At 35.4% G+C, this 20,197-nt stretch overlaps 1 protein-coding gene across 4 annotated transcripts in view; it reads left to right on the forward strand.

Moving 5' to 3' along the window:
• Window positions 1-20,197, forward strand: part of Scfd2 (sec1 family domain containing 2) — a 370,804-nt gene that overhangs the window by 26,287 nt on the left and 324,320 nt on the right. For all 4 annotated transcript variants that reach the window (XM_026385802.2, XM_026385811.1, XM_026385820.2 and 1 more), the window contains exon 3: window positions 13,949-14,076. In XM_026385802.2, the coding sequence (XP_026241587.1) occupies window positions 13,949-14,076 (128 nt within the window). The remainder of the gene's footprint in view (window positions 1-13,948; window positions 14,077-20,197) is intronic.

Below are 20,197 nucleotides of genomic sequence, written 5' to 3' on the forward strand. Positions count from 1 at the left end.
TGTGAGTGGTATGTTTTTTTCCCAACCTTTCACCTTCAGTATGTGGATGTCATTTCCTATGAGATGAATCTCCTGGAGGCAGCATATTGTTGGGTCCTCTTTTTTTTTTTTAAATCCAATCTGTCAGTCTGTGTCTTTTGATTGGTGAGTTTAGGCCATTAACATTCAGGGTTATTATTGAGACATGATTTGTATTGCTGGCCATTTTGTTTTTGGTATTTAACTAGACTTGGTTTCTCCTTTGATTAGTTTTTTCTATAGTGTAATACCTCTGCTGATTTTTATTGTTTTTTTCATTTTAATGATATATTTTGCTGAGGATGTTCTATATAATGCACCCTTTCTACTTGTAAATTCTTTTAATTTTTGTTTATCATGGAAGGTTTTTATTTCATTATCAAAATCTAAAGCTTAATTTTGCTGGATATAAGATTCTTGACTGGCATTTATTTTCTTTCAGAGCTTGGTTTATGTTGTTCCAGGATCTTCTAGCTTTCAGAATCTGGGTTGAAAAATCTGCAGATATCCTTATTGGTTTCCCCTATATGCAATCTGATTCTTTTCTCTCATGGCTTTTAAAATTCTCTCCTTATTCTGTGTGCTAGGTATTTTCATTTTAATGTGCCTTGCTGTGGATCTGTTGTGATTTTGTACATTTGGAATCCTGTAAGCCTCTTATATTTAGTTTTTCAATACATTCTTCATGTTTGGAAAATTTTCTGATATTATTTCATCGAGTAGATTGTTCATTCCTTTGGTTTGGAACTCTATGCCTTCCTCTATTCCAGTAACTCTTAAATTGGGTCTTTTTATGGTATGCCATATTTCTTGAATGTTCTGCTCATGGTTTCTTACCATCTTCACTTTGTGATCTACATTATTTTCAAGATTATATATTTTGTCTTCATTGTCTGAGGTCCTGTCTTCGAATGGTAATCTGTTGGGGATACTTTCTGTTGGGCTTCTAATTTGGTTTATTGTTTTTTCATTTCAAGGATTTTTTCCAGAACCTGTCTCTTTATTGAAGTAATCTTTTGCTTCCTGTATTTGCTTATGTAGCTCTTTATTGAAATGATCTTTTGCTGCTGTATTTGCTCTCTTGTATCATCCTTTAAAGTCACAGAACATTTTAATTATATATAGTCTGAACTCCTTCTCTGTCATTTGTTCTGTTGTGCTAACCATGGATTCTAATAATGTAGTATCTTGATTTGTTTGGAGTACTTTTTCCCCTTGGTTTTTCATGTTCTTGTGTCTTCCCTCCTAGCACTGTGGATCCAAGGCATTACTGTTTTTACTCTATTGGCTTCTAGTGCCCCTGCTGGGTTCCAGTACCTCTCCTTTAAAGGGGAGGAACAATGTTAACAGATCTCAATACAAACAATAGACAACCTTAAACCAAATAGTTGCTATTAAGACATTTATAGTTTTGTCACAATATACAGAAATGGTGAGTTCAGTATAAAAAGCAGGTTTGCAAAAGGGTGTACAGTTTCTGATGGTGGACACAGAACCAGGGGTGAGGTGTAGGATGAGATTCTGAGGTGGTAGGAGGTGAGGATATAAAGCTATTAGATCTTAGAAAGTGTGAAAGAGGAATCTAAAGAAGTTTACTGATTCCTTTGTCTCAGAGAGGCATTGATCAAAATCCTGCTAATCAGGTATTGGAAAAGAGCCAAGTCTATTGGTCTGTATCTGTGTTAAACAGGTATTGGAAAATGTTAGGGCTGTTGGTTCAGCCCATGACCTTTCTGATTGGTTGTGCCCTTTTAGGCCTTGAGTCTGTAGCCTTCACTCAGGTCTGGTCTACTCTTCTTTTCCTGCCTCTCTGAGACAAAGGAATCAGCTGGATGTTTGGAATGTTTATAAAAGTTAATTTCATGGAGTGGTCTTTACATTTAGAGAAGCCTTGTGGGGACCCATTGGCCTAACTGCCTTCCTCTTTTACTATCAGTCCATCCTTCTTATTCAGCAAGCCTCAAAGAAGGTAAAGATAAGTTAAATGCTTTGCCTAGTTCCTTCAGAGCACCAATCTTCCCTTTGGGATTTCAGATTTGTTTATGTATTTACTGAAAACTGCTTTCAGTGAGTCTCACAATATGCCTTGGCAAAATGATTCTGGAACCTTCTTGGTTTAATGCTGACCTAAATTGTAACTCTTGAAGACCAGTCCTGTTTCTTTCTTCTGTTTTCTTACACCTTCATCTTTCTCTCCTTTTCTTCTAATTCTTTGTGATATGATTGAAAAATGCATTAATTATTTTTATTAATCATTTATGTTTTGCTAGGTCTCAACTTCCAAATATACTTTACTTTCTTCTAGGAATGTATTATGTTGAGAGTTTTTGTCATCTGTTTTCCCTGGAAAGGCAACGAGTCTTCTTTTATTGCCACATATATATGAGCACACAAGTGTACGCACACACAATAATTTTCTGGGTTGTATCAGGTACTTAAGGAAAATGTATTTCAGAGGCAAAACGATGAGAGAGAACTTTATAGTTTCTCTAGTGAGAAAGGGGCATTGCAAGGTCCATTAGGGTTGGAAAAGAGGCCCTGATTGCTGGTTCAGTGTCATATGTATCTTTAGTTGAGATTAGTCACAGATACCTTTCTCATCTGCTATAATTTTTATTAACCTACTTTCCCAGGCTGTACTTATTAATACATAGTTAAGTAATTTCAGTGTTTGTATTAACAGTATTCTATTTTCTGTGTTCTTGATGCTTTGATATGGGTCCTAGAGAAAGCAAACAACTAGCTGGAAATGTGCTTTTCATGTGTGAACTAACATACATCTAGGCATACCCACCTCCTTCTCTGGGGTGTTCACCCCAGGCCGATGTTTCCTTACTCTAAGGTCCCCAGAGTTAGGTACCAAACAACTGGAGTGGGGGGCACCCCCTATTCTTTAGAGCCCACTGAAATCACTCTAAACCCTAAACACTAAAACACAATTACACTAAACCACAATGATGGCATGCCTCTGTGACTCTGCATTGCTTCCTTCCCTCTGCCTCCTCACCAGCCCCATGCTTCCCCTGTGGCCTGGCATGATCTGGCAGGGCATGGCAAGCCTCTTGTTTCAGGGGATCTGTGACTCTGTGAGTATAAACATTTTTTTCTTCTTGACAGTCATTTTAGTGTCAGTATGTCTTGCTATACTGATTAAAATAAATCTCAGGTCCATTTTAGAACTATATTAAAGAGATTTTTAGGAAGTGATGTGCTGCTCGGCCAGAAGATTGACTGAAAATGAGTGAGTGTTAGTTGTTCCAGCCCTTTGAATTTTGCTGTTCCTTGTGGAAGACATGCCAGACATGTGTGCCTAGTATCCTTTCATTTTGGATTTTTGCCTTGACTCTCCTTTACTAGTGGGGCAATTGTCACAACAAGAACCTGAAAAGAACCTTGAAGGTTTGTCTTTATTCCTTATGCCTGGAGCTTTTTGAAGTGGTTCTCAGACTTGGCTGTTATGAAGCAGAGTAATGAAACAACACAGAGCTCCTTCCTTTTTATGGGTCAAGTAAGGTCCTGTTCTTTTACTACACAAAACCCAGACCCACGTACATACACAATTTATCTTCTTTAAAGCAAAAAAAGCTTTAAGGTGAATAATTTAGCTCCTCAAGAAGCTCTACTTCATTCTTTAAAATTTAAAAAAAATTTTTTAAATTGTTATACATGATAGTAGAATGCATTTATGCACTTCAATATATCATATATAGATGTGATGTAATTTCTAATTTTTCTGAGTGTACATGTTGTAGAATCACATTGGTCATGCAGTCACATATATACATAAAGCAATAATATCTGTTTTGTTCTACTTTCTTTTCTATTTCCACATCTCCTCCACTCCACTCCCTTCACTTCCCTCTACCAAATCTCTTCTTCTCAAGTGCCTGACCCTATTATGAATTAACATCTTCATATTAGAGAAAACATTTGGCCTTTGGTTTTTTGGGATTGGCTTATTTAGCTTAGCATGATATTCTTCAACTCCATCCATTTATGCTAAGTAAAAATAGTACACTTACTGTGCCAATAGAACTTCAAAATAAATCCTCTTTTCTGTTCCTTAAAGAGATTGCTAATCCTAAAAACCTTTTATTTAAAGAACTACTGTATATTTTGCTCTTCTCAGGATTGTATTTCTATTAACACCTCAACACTAAACTCCTATACTATTAAGGGAGGTGGCATGAAATACTTTACCAAAATCTATGTGCATTAAGGTAGTAAATAATAGGAGCAAAACAAATTTATATCCACTTGAACCAAAACTGAAACAAAAAACGATGAGGGAAAAATCAAGACTTTAATAATTTTGACAGATCAACTTTTCCCAATTTAGTAGCTTTGAAATTTCGTATATATGTATGTGTTTGGGTACAATGGTGTCACCTAACAGACTGATAGATTCTGGAATCACTGTGTATTTAATAGTACAATAGATTATGGTGATGTTGAAATGACCATTCTTCATGGAGTAAAGTGATGGGTAAAGCAGGCAAATAAAGTTTGCTTCTAAGATTCACTAAACAACTGTTACTAATCTTCTAAGAGCTCCTTGACACAGGAATTAGTCCTTAACTTTCCATATCTTGAATGTGAGCCCAAACAACCAGATGTAACCAATTGAGTCTAGAGTTGGGTTTTTCAGTGGAGCAAGTGCTGGCCTTTGGAGTGGGTTAGGGAGGTGACCTGCAGGGACTCAAAAGTAAATCTTTTGGAGGTAGAAAAATGTGCATAAAGGGGTTGTGTGTTTTTTTTTTCAAGTAAGCTAGTTGTGTTAGTGATTTAATATCTTCATACTGAATTAAATTTATAGATCTTCCATATGAAAAACAGTCTTTCCTACACTTTATTATTTGCTAAGAGGACACTGTTAATGAGTTGTGTCGATTATAGCATTTCCCTTAATGAACTGGTAGAGTAGGATTAGGAATAAAAGATATTTATTTGCACTGAGTTGAAGCCCAATTAGCCTTAGTTATTTTATATGATGGTTAAACATTTCATATATTGTTGTTTTTAAAATTTTTTTTGATGTTGATGAGCCTTTATTTTATTCATTTATTTATATGTGGTACTGAGAATGGAATCCAGTGCCTCCCACTTGGTAGGCAGTTGCTCCACTACTGAGCCACAACCCCAGCCCTATTGTTATGTTTTGATCTACTTTGTAAGAGGTTTCACAGGTCTGTGACAGTGCTGAATGAAAGCATCATATTGAAAGAAGAAATGATGAAATTGAGTATATATCGGAAAGAGATGAAACTTTGCTTACATATTCCAAACATTATAAATCTGGTGTTTATCCTGAATTTTATTTAATTTTATGAACACATGGTTGTAATTTCGATACTGTTAAAAAATATTTCAGTGCATTTATAATCTGGAACCAATCACACAGATGGATTTTCTCTTAGCTATAGACTAATGCAGAAGGAGCCTGAATTCTTTTAGGACATCTTTAAATTTTTGGATACCAAGCCAAAAGTATATAATTCACAACAAGCTTATTATGCTAATTGAATGTTTATAATAGACATTTATTCATGCTTTTGAAATAACATACTTTCCCTCAGAACAATACAGGTTAAATTAGTATGATGCTTTATTTTTGTTGAACGAAATAGTAAAAGTTGTTTCCTATAGTATAAATGAGATCTGAAAGGTAGATAGAAGAGACTTCTCCAAAGAATGAACTGTGTGAAGGTTCAGGCTTTTTCATTGTGTTCTGCTTCTTCCCAAAATGTTACTATAAGGAGATATTTATATTTAATATTTTAAATTGGTCTTTTTCTTTTGAATGTATTTGAATAGTTATGGAGACATTTTTTAACAAATGTGACAGTGGATACAAAAATTGTTAAAATAGTTCTTTTCCTATCAATTACTAAACCACATATGAAAGGCTGTTTCTGTTGATGATTGTGTATGTGTGTGTCCTTGAGTGGCTTCTGTACAGTTTTTGATTTTTTTTTATAGTGGTATGGTGTCTTTTTCACCAAAACCTTATGGTCTTGAGCAAAGTACTCAGTATATCATCATGTTCACAGTTTTCTTCTTAGAAAGAAGGTAGATGAGATAATTTCTAATGAACTGCTGGAAGATCTCAATTCCTCTTTAAGATTTCTATTTATCATGTTCTGAAAATAAACTCCAAAACATGGATTACATGACAGCAGTGGTTTTATGTTTGCTTTGCTCACTGCTGTATCCTAATCCCAAGAACAGTGTGTGGTGCATGGTAGGCACTTAATAAACATTTGTTAACTAAAGAACAAAACCCCAAAGAAGAACCATCAATAGCAAAATCCTGATAGATTATATTCACTGGCTGGGAGATACATGTAATAGTAAATTTGATTCTAGTGCCACCCTGGGAAATTCTTTCAGTGGCTCTTCATTCTCCTATAGGTAAAGACTTAAACTTTGAACTTGCACAGGATTTCTTTGGCTATTCTGGATCTCTTATTTTTCTAAACGAATTATAGGACTATTTTTTTTCTAGTTTTGTGAAGAATGTCATTAGTATTTAGATAGGGATTGCATTGAATCTGTATATTGCTTTTAGTAGTATGGCCATTTTGATAATATGAATTCCACATAATGGGTAAGCTTCTTAAAGATGAAGTAATTGTTTAAAAAAGTAGTTAAGAGAAAAGATGAGTAGTGAAGTCACTGTGAATGTTTTCATGAACAAAACTACCTTAAGAGCTATTAAGCTTACTACTGATGGAAGCAATAATTTCCTGCTGCATAAAACGATTCAGCTTGCTTTCTGTTTAAAATTAGTTGAAAATATATATTTTTTCTTTTTTTGTCATTGTGTTTCTGTCGGAATAATGTCGCTGTTATTGCAGATTCTGTGAGTAAGCTTAGCTTCCTGTGGATGCCATTAAAAAGCTATTTCTCTGAGTTTAGTCACAAGATGATTGTGCGCATTCACATTTAGTTGTCAGTCTCCTAATTGTATGCTTTCCACGTGACTGAGGTAGTACCATGATTCACCAGTCAGCCACCTTTTAAGAGTTAAAGCTGTCTTCTTTATGTTTTATTTGGTGATCAGTATTTCCTGTTTGTTTCTGCATTTGACATTTCATACATGCCAAACCAAGGCCATTTCTAAGATTTCATTAAAAGTAGAGAAAAACTGCTGAATAAAAAGTCAAGAATGATCTGAAAGAACCATATCTTCATGTAGAGAAGTATTCTGAAAGACTTTAAAAAATGACCTTTAGCAGTTTATTAATATGTGTATGTTATTGGTATGTGGTCTTCAAAGATGATAATTTGTCAAAAGTAGTTTGATTTCTAAGGATACAACAATCAGTTTATCAAAAGCACATGCATTTGATATGTATTTAGTATCAGATGTAGTTAATGAAAATATAGAAACTAATTGCATTTCATAGTAATATATTGGATGTTCAAATATAGTACTTTTTATTATATATTTCAGAGAGTTAATTATAACAAATAAAATTGTATTCTGGTAGCTGCAATGAATCAAAGTTTATCTTTTTGGAAAATATAACTTTAAAAATATATTTTTAGTTGTAGACAGACACAATACCTTTATTTAATTTATTTATTTGTATGTGGTGCGGAGGATCAAACCTAGTGCCTCACACGTGCTAGGCAAGATCTCTAAAACTGAGCTACATATGACCCCAGCCCCCAGAAATATAACTTTAAAAACAAAAGAAGATAGAAAATTGTTTCATTTATGTACTATAGAGCTGTTGGGAATTTTCTTTGGTTAACTCTTTTAATTAATGTCACTAGATTTGTAAAAAAGAAAAAGGTTTTAATAAAAGCATTGTGAGATATCCATCCATCTTCTGCTGAGGTTGGCAAAGTCAGGCATATTCACAAATGTGAACTTCTAGTACATAATGGAAACTTTATAGTTTGTTTGGGACCCAAAGAACCTCAGACATTGACATTTTAGTTCAACCAGAACTTGAATTTTATAGAATGGTGTAGGATCATGATAAAAAGTAGATTTTGGAGTTTTAGGGACCCAGGTTCAAACCCTAATTTATTGGCTGTGTATTTTGGACAGATGATTTCATCTCTGTAAGAATCAGCTTTGTTATTTATGAAATGGGGTCAATGATACATATCCTGGGAGATTGTTATTTAGTGAGATAAAATAGTTATATTGCCTATGACATATTGAGCTCTCAATAAATGAAAAAAATGAGTTGCACCTATAAAGAGAAGCCCCAAGAAGATTAACTGAATTATCCAAAGTGACAGAAAGAGCTCATTGAACTTGAGCTCTATTGAAAAATTTTTATTAAAAAGAGATGTTATCAATGTTTATTGCACCACAATTCACAATAGCTAAACTGTGGAACCAATCTAGATAGATGCTCGTCAGTAGATGAATGGATAAAGAAAATGCTATTTATACACAATGGAATATTACTCAGCAATAAAAGAGAATAAGATCATGATATTTGCAGGTAAATGGTTGGAATAGGAGAATATAATGCTAAGTGAAGTTAGTCAATCCCAAAAAAACCAAATGCCAAATGTTTTCTCTGATATAAGGAGGCTGATTCATAGTGGGGTTGGGAGGGGAAGCATGAGAAGATTAGATGAACTCTAGATAGGGCAAAGGGGAGGGAAGGGAAGGGAGGGGGCAAGGGATGTAAAAAAGATGGTGGAATGAGATGGACATCATTTCCCTAAGTACATGTATGAAGTCACGAATGGTGTGAATATGCTTTGTATACAACCAGAGATATTAAAAAATGTGCTCTATATGTGTAATATGAATTGTAATCCACTCTGCTGTTATATATAACAAATTAGAATAAAAAAATAAAATTAAAAAAGTACATAAGACATGAAAAAAAAAAAACCGAGATGTTAGGCAAGTGGTTTTATTTTTGTCTCAGTTTATGGGTCATAAAGTTTCTAGAGGATATTTCCCCTACTCTTTCCTGAGGTTATAGTGAACATAAAATAATAGCTAGATTGAAAATAATACCTCTAAGCAACTTAGACTTTAATTTTTTGTCTTTTGGTTATATAAATGATATAAGTAGGATATTTGAAAATTCAGCAGTTTTGTTTGGAGAGAAACAAGAAAAGCTGAATATTTAAAAAGAAAGCTGAGTAAAAGTGGGAAATAATTAGTATTATGTAACAAAGCAGTGGCTATTGATGACTAAAGGGTAACAGTATGACATTATTTAAAACAAAAAATGCAGAATCCTGAGAGAGCTTTACCTGCTTTATAACTTTATGTAGTTCTTCACTTTTTTACTCTTTTCCATTTTATCCTATGTGGGGTCCACATTTGAATTTAAAAGAAGAATAATGGATGTTAAGGATTAGAAGAGAAAACCAAGTTGAAAATAATTAACATTCTACATAATTGATTCTCTTTGATGATTTGCTTACCATCAATAAGGCATGTTATAGTAGAAAGATTATCTTGGTATGAGTCCTGTTTTTGCCAGGTTGAGTTGCCATTTACAGGTTGAGTGTACTTAAGTCAGTTGGCATCTCAGAGGATCTAATTGGTCACTAATAATGGCTTAGCTTAGAAGGTAAGGATCAAATGAGATATATAAGGTGTTTTGTAAATTCTTTTATATGTATGTATGTGAATGCTTTTATACATGTATGTAAATGCTTTTAAAATAGGGTACAGAGATGGTATTTGAAAGTAGATCTTAATATAAAATAGTTATACTTTATTTACCTTTCAAAACTAGTTTCTTAATTTAGTCACCACCACCCTACCATCCCCAGAAAAGAGACAATGAGGGGCCTGATTATTAAAAAGATATTGAGCCAGCTGTATGTCGTGGCACACACATGTAATCCTAGTGACTCCACAGAGTTCCATAGGCAGGAGGATGGCCAGTTTGAAGCCAGCCTGGGTAACTTATCTTAAAATAAAATACAAATAGGGTTGGGGATATAGCCCAATGATAGAACATTTGCTAGCATGTGTGAGACCCTGGGTTCAATCCGTAATAGCACAAAACAAAGAAAAAAAAATAAACACAAATGGATTTTCATCTGTCTGTGTCAGGTTGGGCTTAGTGCTGCTGAAGATGTGAAGGTGATTAATTTAAGCCAGATAGTATGGCTTTGATTGTCCTCAGTGTCAGTCATTCAGAGAACCTGGATTAGTTCATGAATGTTCATTTGATCAAGTTAAAGTGACTGTATGTGATGTGGAGGTTAGTATGATGTTTAGGAAACTGTTTAGGAGAGGAAGTAGACATTAGTAAATCAGACGTAATTCTGGAATTATTTACAGAATTATTTACAGAAACAAAACAATTTTCAAAGAAACATATCCTGTCTACATGTCAGTGTCAGAGATCATGGATACTATATATTTCTCCTAAAATGTTTTAATAGATAAAAGGCAGAAAGTTCAAGCCCAAAGTGACTTTAGTATACTGTATGACATTAATCAAGGTCTTATGAATAAAAGTAATCAAAGTAGGAGCTGGAATTGTAGCTCAGTGGTAGAGTCCTTTCCTCCCACAATTGAGGCACTGGGTTCATCCTTAGCACCACATAAAAATAAATAAATAAATACATTGTGTCCATCTACAACTAAAAAATATTAAAAAAAAACTCAATGTTAAAAAAACCCTCAATGTAATTAAGTGAATTTGCACAGTATATTGCCAAGACTTGAGCATACTGAATTAAAAATTATAGGACAATATTATTCATAAGAACAATAATAGTAGTAACAACCACAGTGACAACCACACATCTATTCAAAATTTATTGTGAATTAAATTGCTTAAGGTACATTATTTTATTTACTTCTTACAACAGCTCTGTGAAGTTACTCTTATTTCTTTCATCTTCATAGATGAGAAAACTGAGGAAAATGAATTAGTGCACAAAGGTACACAACTAGCAAGTATTATTTATTCAATATTTATTGAGTGTGCGGTCCACAGGTCTGCCTTGTTCTAGGTAGTGGGGAATTAGCAATGAGTTAAACAAAATCTCTGCCTTCCCAGAGGGTCTCACCTTTCATGAGGAAGATACGCAACAAACAAACAAACCTGGAAACATCCAGTAAGTCCAATCGCAGCAAGGATTATGTGGAGCATTAAAACCAAGTTAGGAGGCAAGAGTGCAAGGATAGGGTAGTGAGATGAGCTTTATCACTCTTTTATCTAGTGTCGTGGGGGAGACCTCTCTGATAATGAAACATTTCAGCAGATACCTGGGAATAAAGGAATGTTTTCAGGAAGAATGCTCCTGGTAAAGGAGGGGAAAAGGTTCTTGTTCTTGCGAGGATGATATGGGAGGCCATATATTTGGAGTGGGCAAAGAAGATAATGGTTGGACTCCAGAGCCCGTGTTTTAATTCTACACTAATCTAATTTATTTGGTCAACCACAGCATTACCTAACCCACTGTGACCTTGGGCACATACTATATTAGAGAGATGTATATTCTTGTGGAAAGGAAAAGGGTAGTGACATGTTATGCTGGGGAGGTTCTCTGAGACATCTCTGTGGTCTAGGGAGAGGTATATTTATGGACCATAAGTTAGGGAAACTGGGAGTGAAACTTACCCCCTCAGAAATCTACAGTGATTTTCCATTGTCTGCTGAGCTTTAGAGAAATTGTGTCTTTCTGAAAACCCTGCTTTTGAATTATGATAAAGACTATGTTCAAAACTGCTAAGCTATGTTGTTCTTCTTACAGTGTGAAATTAATTACAAATTCCTTGGCATCCTGTCCCTTACAGATTGAAGCCAAAAGACCTGACAAGAAATACAGGGCCCTCATAGTATGGCTCCCATCCTCTCTTGCCCTTACTTCTTCTGTCCCTCCCCTTGTACCCTGGCATAGAACAAAACAGTCCTAGGACTTTGTGTATTCCAAAATGTCCTACTTTCTTCTGTGACTATAATTTTATATTTTCTTTAAAACCTTTCCTCATGGCCTCTCCTTCCTAGATTGAGTTATAACTTCTTTCCTTGGCCGCTTTTGGAGTTTGGGTTTTGTTGTATTTGCTCATCATTTCCAGTTGAAATCCTTCCTTTAGCTACTCACCTCCTAGACAGGATTAGATTTGCATAAAGATCTATGCAAGTGTTGATCATGGCTCTTACCACACTTTTTTTTTTTTTAAATTTCTCTTTCAGACTAAGTCATTGAAATCTTGTTTTTAGAATCTAAATTCCAACCAGGTAGCAGGCTTGGCATGTAGTTTACTTCCTCACTTAAATTACACTTATAAAAGATGCAGAGTTGTATTAGGGTTTTCTAAATGAGCAGAACCAATAGAATGGGTATATAATTATAAAGGAGGATTTATTAGATTGGCTTAGATGTTGTTCCTACAGTAGCCATCTATAAACTGGAGAGTTGGGAAACCTGTAACTGCTCAATCCAAGAAACCGGAAGCTTCAGTACAGGAGGGTCCATTGATGTAACCCCAGTCCAGGCTGAAGGTCTGGAAGCTCCCTGGAGAATTGCTGGTGTGAGTCACATTCAAAGGCTGAAGAACCTGGAGGCTGATGTCTTATGGCAGCAGCAAAAGCCACACCTGCTCAAGAACCACTCACTGTGCATGTGACTGACTTTCCTCCTTTGCTTTTTGTTCCATCTGGGCCCCTACTCTATTTGATAATATTAGCCACATTCAGGGTTGGTCTTCTTACCTTAGTTGGCTGACCCACATGCCAGTTTTTCTGGAAACACCCTCATAGACACACCCAGAAATATGCTTTACTAATTTTCTAGTTTTCTCTCATTCCAGTCAGGTTGACAACCAAGATTAACCATCACAAGAGTAATCAGGTTGAAAGTTTTGATCAGATTAAACCAAGAAGAGTTTGTTGAACAGTGATTTCATTTCACTATGGGGAAATAGATGATAATTAATCAACTAATGTTTAATGAAATATCACTGTGTGCCAGACATTAAAATTAGGGCTAAGTTATGAAATTTCAGCATTCCAGCTCAAATCCAAACTTGAAAGCTGCATTTTGTTAGGTATAACTTTAAAGCTAAACTTTTAAAACTAAAATTTAAAAAATGTATTCATTTTTAAACGAGTGCTAACTAGATAGTAGGAGAGTTAGTGGTGCTTTAAATAGAGGAAGAAGTCCTTAAAAAGGAACAAAAGTCATCTTTGTTTCTTTATGTTCTGTTTTGAAAATGTTACTACAAATGTGTATACTTGGCTACATGGCAGATATCTTCCGGAAAGAACACTGTACTCATTTATAATTTGGACATGGCATGTTGGGTAAGACAGAGGGCTATTGGGGAAGAAACCCAGATGAGACCCTGCATAATGCAATGCTTCGAGCAGTCATAAACAGTTAATTGTAAAGGCTTCTGCATCTTTCCATCTTTCCAACCTAAGGCCCAAAGTGGAATACTTTAGCCCATGGTTTCTTAGTGCTAGTCCTGATTTTTATTCAGCAGGAAGCCTACTAATTAGGAAGTCTATTGAGTAATTTTTGAACCGGAATTCTCATTGCTGATTGCTTTGTATTTCTCAGAAAAGTATGTTATTTTAAATTGACACATGGCTTATAATCACTGATAGAGTAATTTTTAGACAAATATCGAATTTTGACTTGCTTAACATTTATGTTACTGTAGTAAAGTTGAATTACACTCTGAAGTACTTTCAAGTGAAAAATCTCAGAAAAGTTTTTATGTAGTTTCCTATACTTCACATGGCACAATATAACTTTTATTCCTTTTTTTTTTGGTTTTGATTTTATGATCTCCTAATTTCTCAATAATTTGTGCCAATTAAACAAATTAGATATTCCTTATTGAATCCTAATCCTAATGAGTCTGTTGGTAAGAAAAACTGTATTAGTGTCCAAAAGTGCTTTCAACCCTTTACATTTTCTGGTATAAATTTATTCTAAAGCTCTCGTTGTGGTTGTTCTGTTGCAGTGACACAGCTGCGAAAGCCCTGTGGGAAGCCTTACTGAACACCAAGCACAAAGAGGCAGTGATGGAAGTTCGGAGACATCTAGTGGAAGCAGCAAGCAGAGAAAACCTGCCAATCAAGATGAGTATGGGTAAGCCTTTCTACTCCACCTAGGAAGCTTCTGTAAGGCTGCTCTGAACTGTGTACCAGTCTAGCCAATGTGGTGAAAATACTGAATGCATTTGTGAACTGCTGAAAGAATAGGGAAGAATTATGTGCACACTGCCCTTGGGCTTGGCATTGATGACTTTTCTTAGAATGCTTGGGAACTTTAGGAAAGTTCTTGCTTACAAAGAATAATTCTTTTAGTTTCTTAACTGATTCTAAAACTATCAAAATCAGTCTGGACTATCTTCCCTTAATTCTATTCTATTCTACTCCTACTCCCCTTTTTCTCCCCGTCCAACTTATAGTAGATACAAGTTCTTTCATTGGTTTTGAATTAATGAATGAACTATTATTCTGAAAAAGCAACTGAGCAGACAGATATAGTCTATCCTGGCCCCTCACCCTAGAACAGTCTGCTAATTGTCCAGTCACATGAATGTTACTTCTTCTTCACCATAGATCGCATACTTCATGTTTCTCTCTCTCTTTCTAACATTCAACTTTGTCTTTGGAAGAATATGGCTGCAATGAATTTTAAGTGTTTTAAACATTATTAATTAGTTCATTAATTTATTTTTGTGATACTGGAGATTAAATTTAAGGCCTTGTGCTTTCTAGTGCTCTACCACTGAGCTACATCTGCAGCTGAAATTTCTGTAAAATATTTTTTCTTTTTACCAAAAAGTAAAACAATAAAAATCACAGAAGTAATATTTTTATTTTAGAAAATAAATTTGGCTTTTAAAGTTTTTTGTTTTTAATAATACATTAAATTTTAATATGGAAATATTTAAATATGACTATTGAGTCTGGTTAATAGGTAGAATTTATTTCTGGAAACTTGCAAAAATTAATTATTTTCAAAATAAGGTTTCTTATAATCTGCTTTTTGATATCTACTAAATATTAGTATATTGATAGTTTGTCTTTTATTTTCAGTAATGTGATACTTTTGTGATACTTTTCTATGTCTGGTTAATTTTACTTAATCATGATAACCTCCAGACCATTCAAATGATACTTCTTTATAGCAGAGTAAAACTCAATTTTGTGTGTGTGTGTGTGTGTGTGTGTGTATTTATATACCCCATATATTTTTTTAACCCACTCATCTGTTGATGGGCATTTAACCTGATTCTATACCTTGGCTATTGTGATTACTACTGCAATAAATGTGGGTATGCAGGTATGTGTTTTTCACACTGACTTCCTTTACTTTGGATAGATACCTAGGAGTAGAATTGATGGATAGTGTGGTAGATCTATTTTTATATTTTTTAGGAATCTGCATACTACTTCCCATGGAGGGTAGCCTAAGTTTTTAATTATGGTACAATAATTAAAAGTCAAACTATCAAGTTGAAATAGAACAAAAATTTGGAAATAGAACAATGTAGATGAGCCTAGGAAGAAAAAAGTTATAGGGTCATTACATGAAAATGCAATTATGACTTTTAATATATTAAGTGACTATATGTGAGAATTTTAAAGAACATAGTGATGATAAGTGAAAATAATTAACATTTGTGCCAAGAGTTTCTACTTCTTTACATGTGTAGTTTTACTTAATTATTACAGTAATTCTATGAGCTAGGAACAATTCACATATCCCATTTTTTCAGATGAGGAAAGAAAAAAAAATTAAATCACTCAAGATCATACATCTGATAAAGGGTAGGACTGGAATTCAAATCCAAGCATTCTGATGGCAGAGGATGTACACTTTGTTTATAAAATTATGCTAATTCCATGTAACCAATGCCAGAAGTCTTACATGTTGTTTGGGGTAGAAATAAAGTTACTGCTTTGAGAGCATTCTGGCATTTAATTACCAATTTTAGTTCCCTCCCTCCTTCCTTTTCCTTATGCCTTTCTTCTTTCTTTTTTTCCTCCCTCCCTCTTTTATTTCCAGTCTTAGGTATACATTACTGACAAGTGTATTTACCTTTTAGAATCCCTTATTCATGAACATGTTGAAACAAGAACTAATTTGTATTGTGAATCATCAAAAGTAGGAATGCACAAGGGGTCTTAATGATAAGGTTGGTTTACGTTGTATTTCAGTGACATAACCTTATGATGCTGTCACAGAGCAGAAATCAATTGTGATTGCTCACTGTAGGACTCTCAAAAGGTCAAGAAACTTTACTTTTTGTGAAGAGCCAGGAAAAAAATAAAAAGGCAGAGTTCCCCATGAGGAAATCAAATGTCAATGTTTGCATTTTCTCCTCTCCCCCATATTAAGTAAAATGGTTTTCTTTATCCCAAAACTCTACACATGAGGGTGGGATCCAAGAGGAAGAAAGAAACAAAGAAATAGGTGATTGCTAGCAAGACTGGCTCATACTCTATCCTTGTGCCAATTATAATTTTGTAAAAAAAAATAACACAGTGTAGCTACCCATTTCTGCTTCATATCATTAGCTGGAATTTCTTACGTGTCTCATTTCCATATATAAACAGGCATATAACCATGCAAGTAAGAAAAAGAGCTGAAAGTTTTAATCATAATGACATTGAATTTTGAAAACTGCCTATCATAAGCTTATTATTTTAAAAATGAAGCTTTGTTCTCTTAATGATTTAAATGCTTTTTTCTAGCAGCATTTAAGACTATGAAATACTATGAAGTGCACTTTAAATTATGCACTGTCCTCCCACCCCTGCTGTAACTCTTACTGAAGTATAAATTTTCCTGACTACAATAGAGGCTTCTGGTATTTTTTAGACATTAAACAGACTTTATTTCTAGACTGCGGATTCTCTTGTGTAATTCAATGAGAAGGATCTCATGACCGAAACCTCAGATCTTAAATATAAAGTTTCTCAGTACAAGGTAAGTTCATATTAAACGTTATGAGCACCAAGAGAAATAAACACCATTCTCTTAAATGATAAGAGTTTATTTGCTAAAATAAAAAAATCACTTTATCATTGCACATACAAACATAAGTCATCTTTCTAAGAACTTGTTATTAAATTGTCAGTTAAGCAGTATTTTCAGAAGAGTGATTTTTTTTTTTAAAACAGGAAGAGTGACTTTTACTTTTCTTACTGGATTCCATAATGAAAATGTATTCTGAAAGTAAGAAACAAATACATGCTAAGAATCTATTTGATTGTGTCCAAAATGGCCATTTAGAGAAGAAATGAGAAGATGCCTGTCTTGAACTCTGATACTTCGGAGAGAATCTTCTCTGGAGTACCATTGTGGTCATGGTAGTTGAGAGATCTTCACCTGTCTGCCCTACAGCTCTGTGAAGAGGAGATATATTCCTCAGTATATAATTTGTGGCAGAATATCCTGTTAGAGCTGAAGGGAAACAGATCTCTTAATAATACTGTCCTTTCTTTAGCAGCTACAATTCTTGAGAGTATTCTGTACTTGATGCCTGTTTCTTTGTTGTTTTATTGTTTATTAATTTAGTGCAGTCTAGGTGCTGGTACTTTTTTTTTTTTAAAGAGAGAGTGAGAGAGGGAGGGGGACAGAGAGAGAGAGAGAATTTTAATATTTATTTATTTTTTCTTAGTTCTCGGCGGACACAACATCTTCGTTTGTATGTGGTGCTGAGGATCGAACCTGGGCCGCATGCATGCTAGGCGAGCGCACTACTGCTTGAGCCACATCCCCAGCCCGGTGCTGGTACTTTTTTACACTAAAACTAAGGAGATTTTTTTCTTCCTCAGTCTTTTTTCTTCTCGACTTCTCTATGGCATCCACTTCTAGGCTATTGCTTCTTTCTCATATGTGTGCTTTCTGTGACTTTTGGCCCTCCTGATTTTGATGGAGTACAAAGTTAATTCTCTTGGGGTTGAATCACAGGTCTGCCACTTATTAGACAAACATATTTATTTATCCATAAAATGGGAGAAATATCTATTTCCTGGAAATTGAAAGAGAATGAAAACTCAGATCTTAGGGGTAGTTAACACTTTGAAGCAAATTGGAATTTGTGTGCTGTCTGTGGGAAAGTCTTCTTTCTTTGAGAGGAACGTGCTATTCATTCTTTTTCACTTGTCTTTTTCTAGGCCTTATGCTGAGTGTTTGAATATCTACTTTCTAGAAGCACAACCTACCTGCTGTTTTTTTTTTTTTTTTTTTTTTTAAGAGATAGGGTCTTATTGTTCCCTGGGCTGACCTCATATTTGTAATCCTCCTGTCTTAGTCTCCAGGGTAGCTAGGATTACAGATTTGTGCCCTGGTGGCTGGTTTAAACTAGTCTTTCTTTATACATAATTCTGAATAGTTTTTCACTTTACTTTAGTTATGATTAACTTCTTCTCCAACTCCATTCACATCTTCACTTCTACCCTATCTCACCTTGACTGTATTAGGAATTCCTGTGCCTCTATGGTCCACACTTTTAAAGAAAAATCTCTTGAGTTTCGTTTCTAGATCATAATCCAACTCACTATGCTGTGATACTTCTCAATGTGCTCTCATAGTTCTGGGGTACCTTAGTGTCAGCCCTGTTTATTCACCACCATTTTCTCTTTTCCAAATAATTTATGATGAATTCTTTGAATCATTTGTGAACAGACAAGCCTGCCCACCTTGTACCATCATGGCTGCCTCTAGTTCCGAACCAGTAGCAAAGCTCTAGTTTGTTAACCTCTCAGCTGAACAAAGATACTGTCTTGGCCTTCCCCTACTTTGGACACCACACTTCTCTTAATCAAATTCCTCATAAGATCAGTGGTTTTTGTCCCCGCCCCCCAATGCCTTGCTTGCTGTTGTTTCCAGTCTTTAACATTTAGCAATTTCAACTAGTTTTAAAAAATAGCAATAAATCAAAACACTCTAAAATTTTATTCAATATGTCATTTTCCAACATTATTGAGAGTCCTCTGCTTCCTATTTTTTGGTACTTTCTGCCATGCGACCAGCACGCTAGCTTCATACTAGAGGTCCTAAGCATAGAAGTTAACTAGTGAGATCAAAATAAACACACATAAACTCAATTTACCTTTTTCTTGACCAGGTCACCGATGGCCCCCTCTGGCTCCTGCCTCGAGCCACCTGGTGGGGTATCGAGGTTTACACAAGAGACTAGCAGGAGAGAGAGAGGGCACGCCAGGGAGTGGCCTTTTATTGGGGAACAAGAAATTCAGGGGAAAATTCCATCCAGTGAAGGTCGAGGGGGACAGCATTCCAAGGTCAGGGTCAGTGATTGGTTTCAGGGTCAATGGTCAGTCACACCCCCAAACGGATGGGCTCTTGCACCTAAAAAGGGTGGGGATTAGTTCTGACATAGCTTGGCCAGAACACCTCATACCCAGTCAGGGAGGTGCCCAATCACATGTGAGAACGGCTTCCCACAGTACTTGAATTAGCACAGTTTTGGCTGCATAATAGCCGTGTTTTGATTACATTTATGTCTTTTGCTGTCATTATGGAGAATTTTATCTGGAATTAAGGGGAGCATGTATGAATGCACATTTTTGTGTGTGTGTGTGAGAGGGACAGTGTAAAAGAGAGAGAAAGATAAAGGAAAAAACAGATGGGGAAATGGGAAGTTGGCAAACTTTGTAAAAAGGATAGGTTAAAACCTAATAAGAACAACATGCCATGTGATATATAGTGACTTACAAAAGATGCCTTGTAAGACACATTGATTCTCAACTCTCATTCATCCTTATCTTTATGTTTTGGTTGTTACCACAATTTTGGGAATAGGGAAGGGATTTAATTTTTATCAAATAGCTACTTTATTTCAGATGCTATAACAGAAGTTTTGCATAGTTCACTTAATGTTCCCCCGAATCTTGTGAATTTGGTACTCCCGTTTCACTCCCATTTCACCAAGAAGGAAAACAGACCCAGAAGGTTGGCTCCCTTTTCCAGGATTCCTGTGCCAGTTGTTAAGTTGTTGTCTCTCAGATCAAAACTCCTGCTTCTGCTCGGTGCTGCTGGGGCTGAGACTGTGCAGAGCACACTTCTGCCCTCCTGGCTGGCTCCCTTTATGCTGTGCTGATGGAGAGTGTTGAGGAAGACTGCAAAGCTCCAGGGTGAAGGAGCAACCTGGGGCTTCTTGTCTGCTTGCCAGAGACTCTGCTTCTGCTTGTGTTGTGCACAGTATTGGCGGGGGTGGGGTGGGGTTTCC

Source organism: Urocitellus parryii, chromosome 10 (assembly GCF_045843805.1).
Source record: "Urocitellus parryii isolate mUroPar1 chromosome 10, mUroPar1.hap1, whole genome shotgun sequence".
NCBI lineage: Eukaryota > Metazoa > Chordata > Mammalia > Rodentia > Sciuridae > Urocitellus > Urocitellus parryii.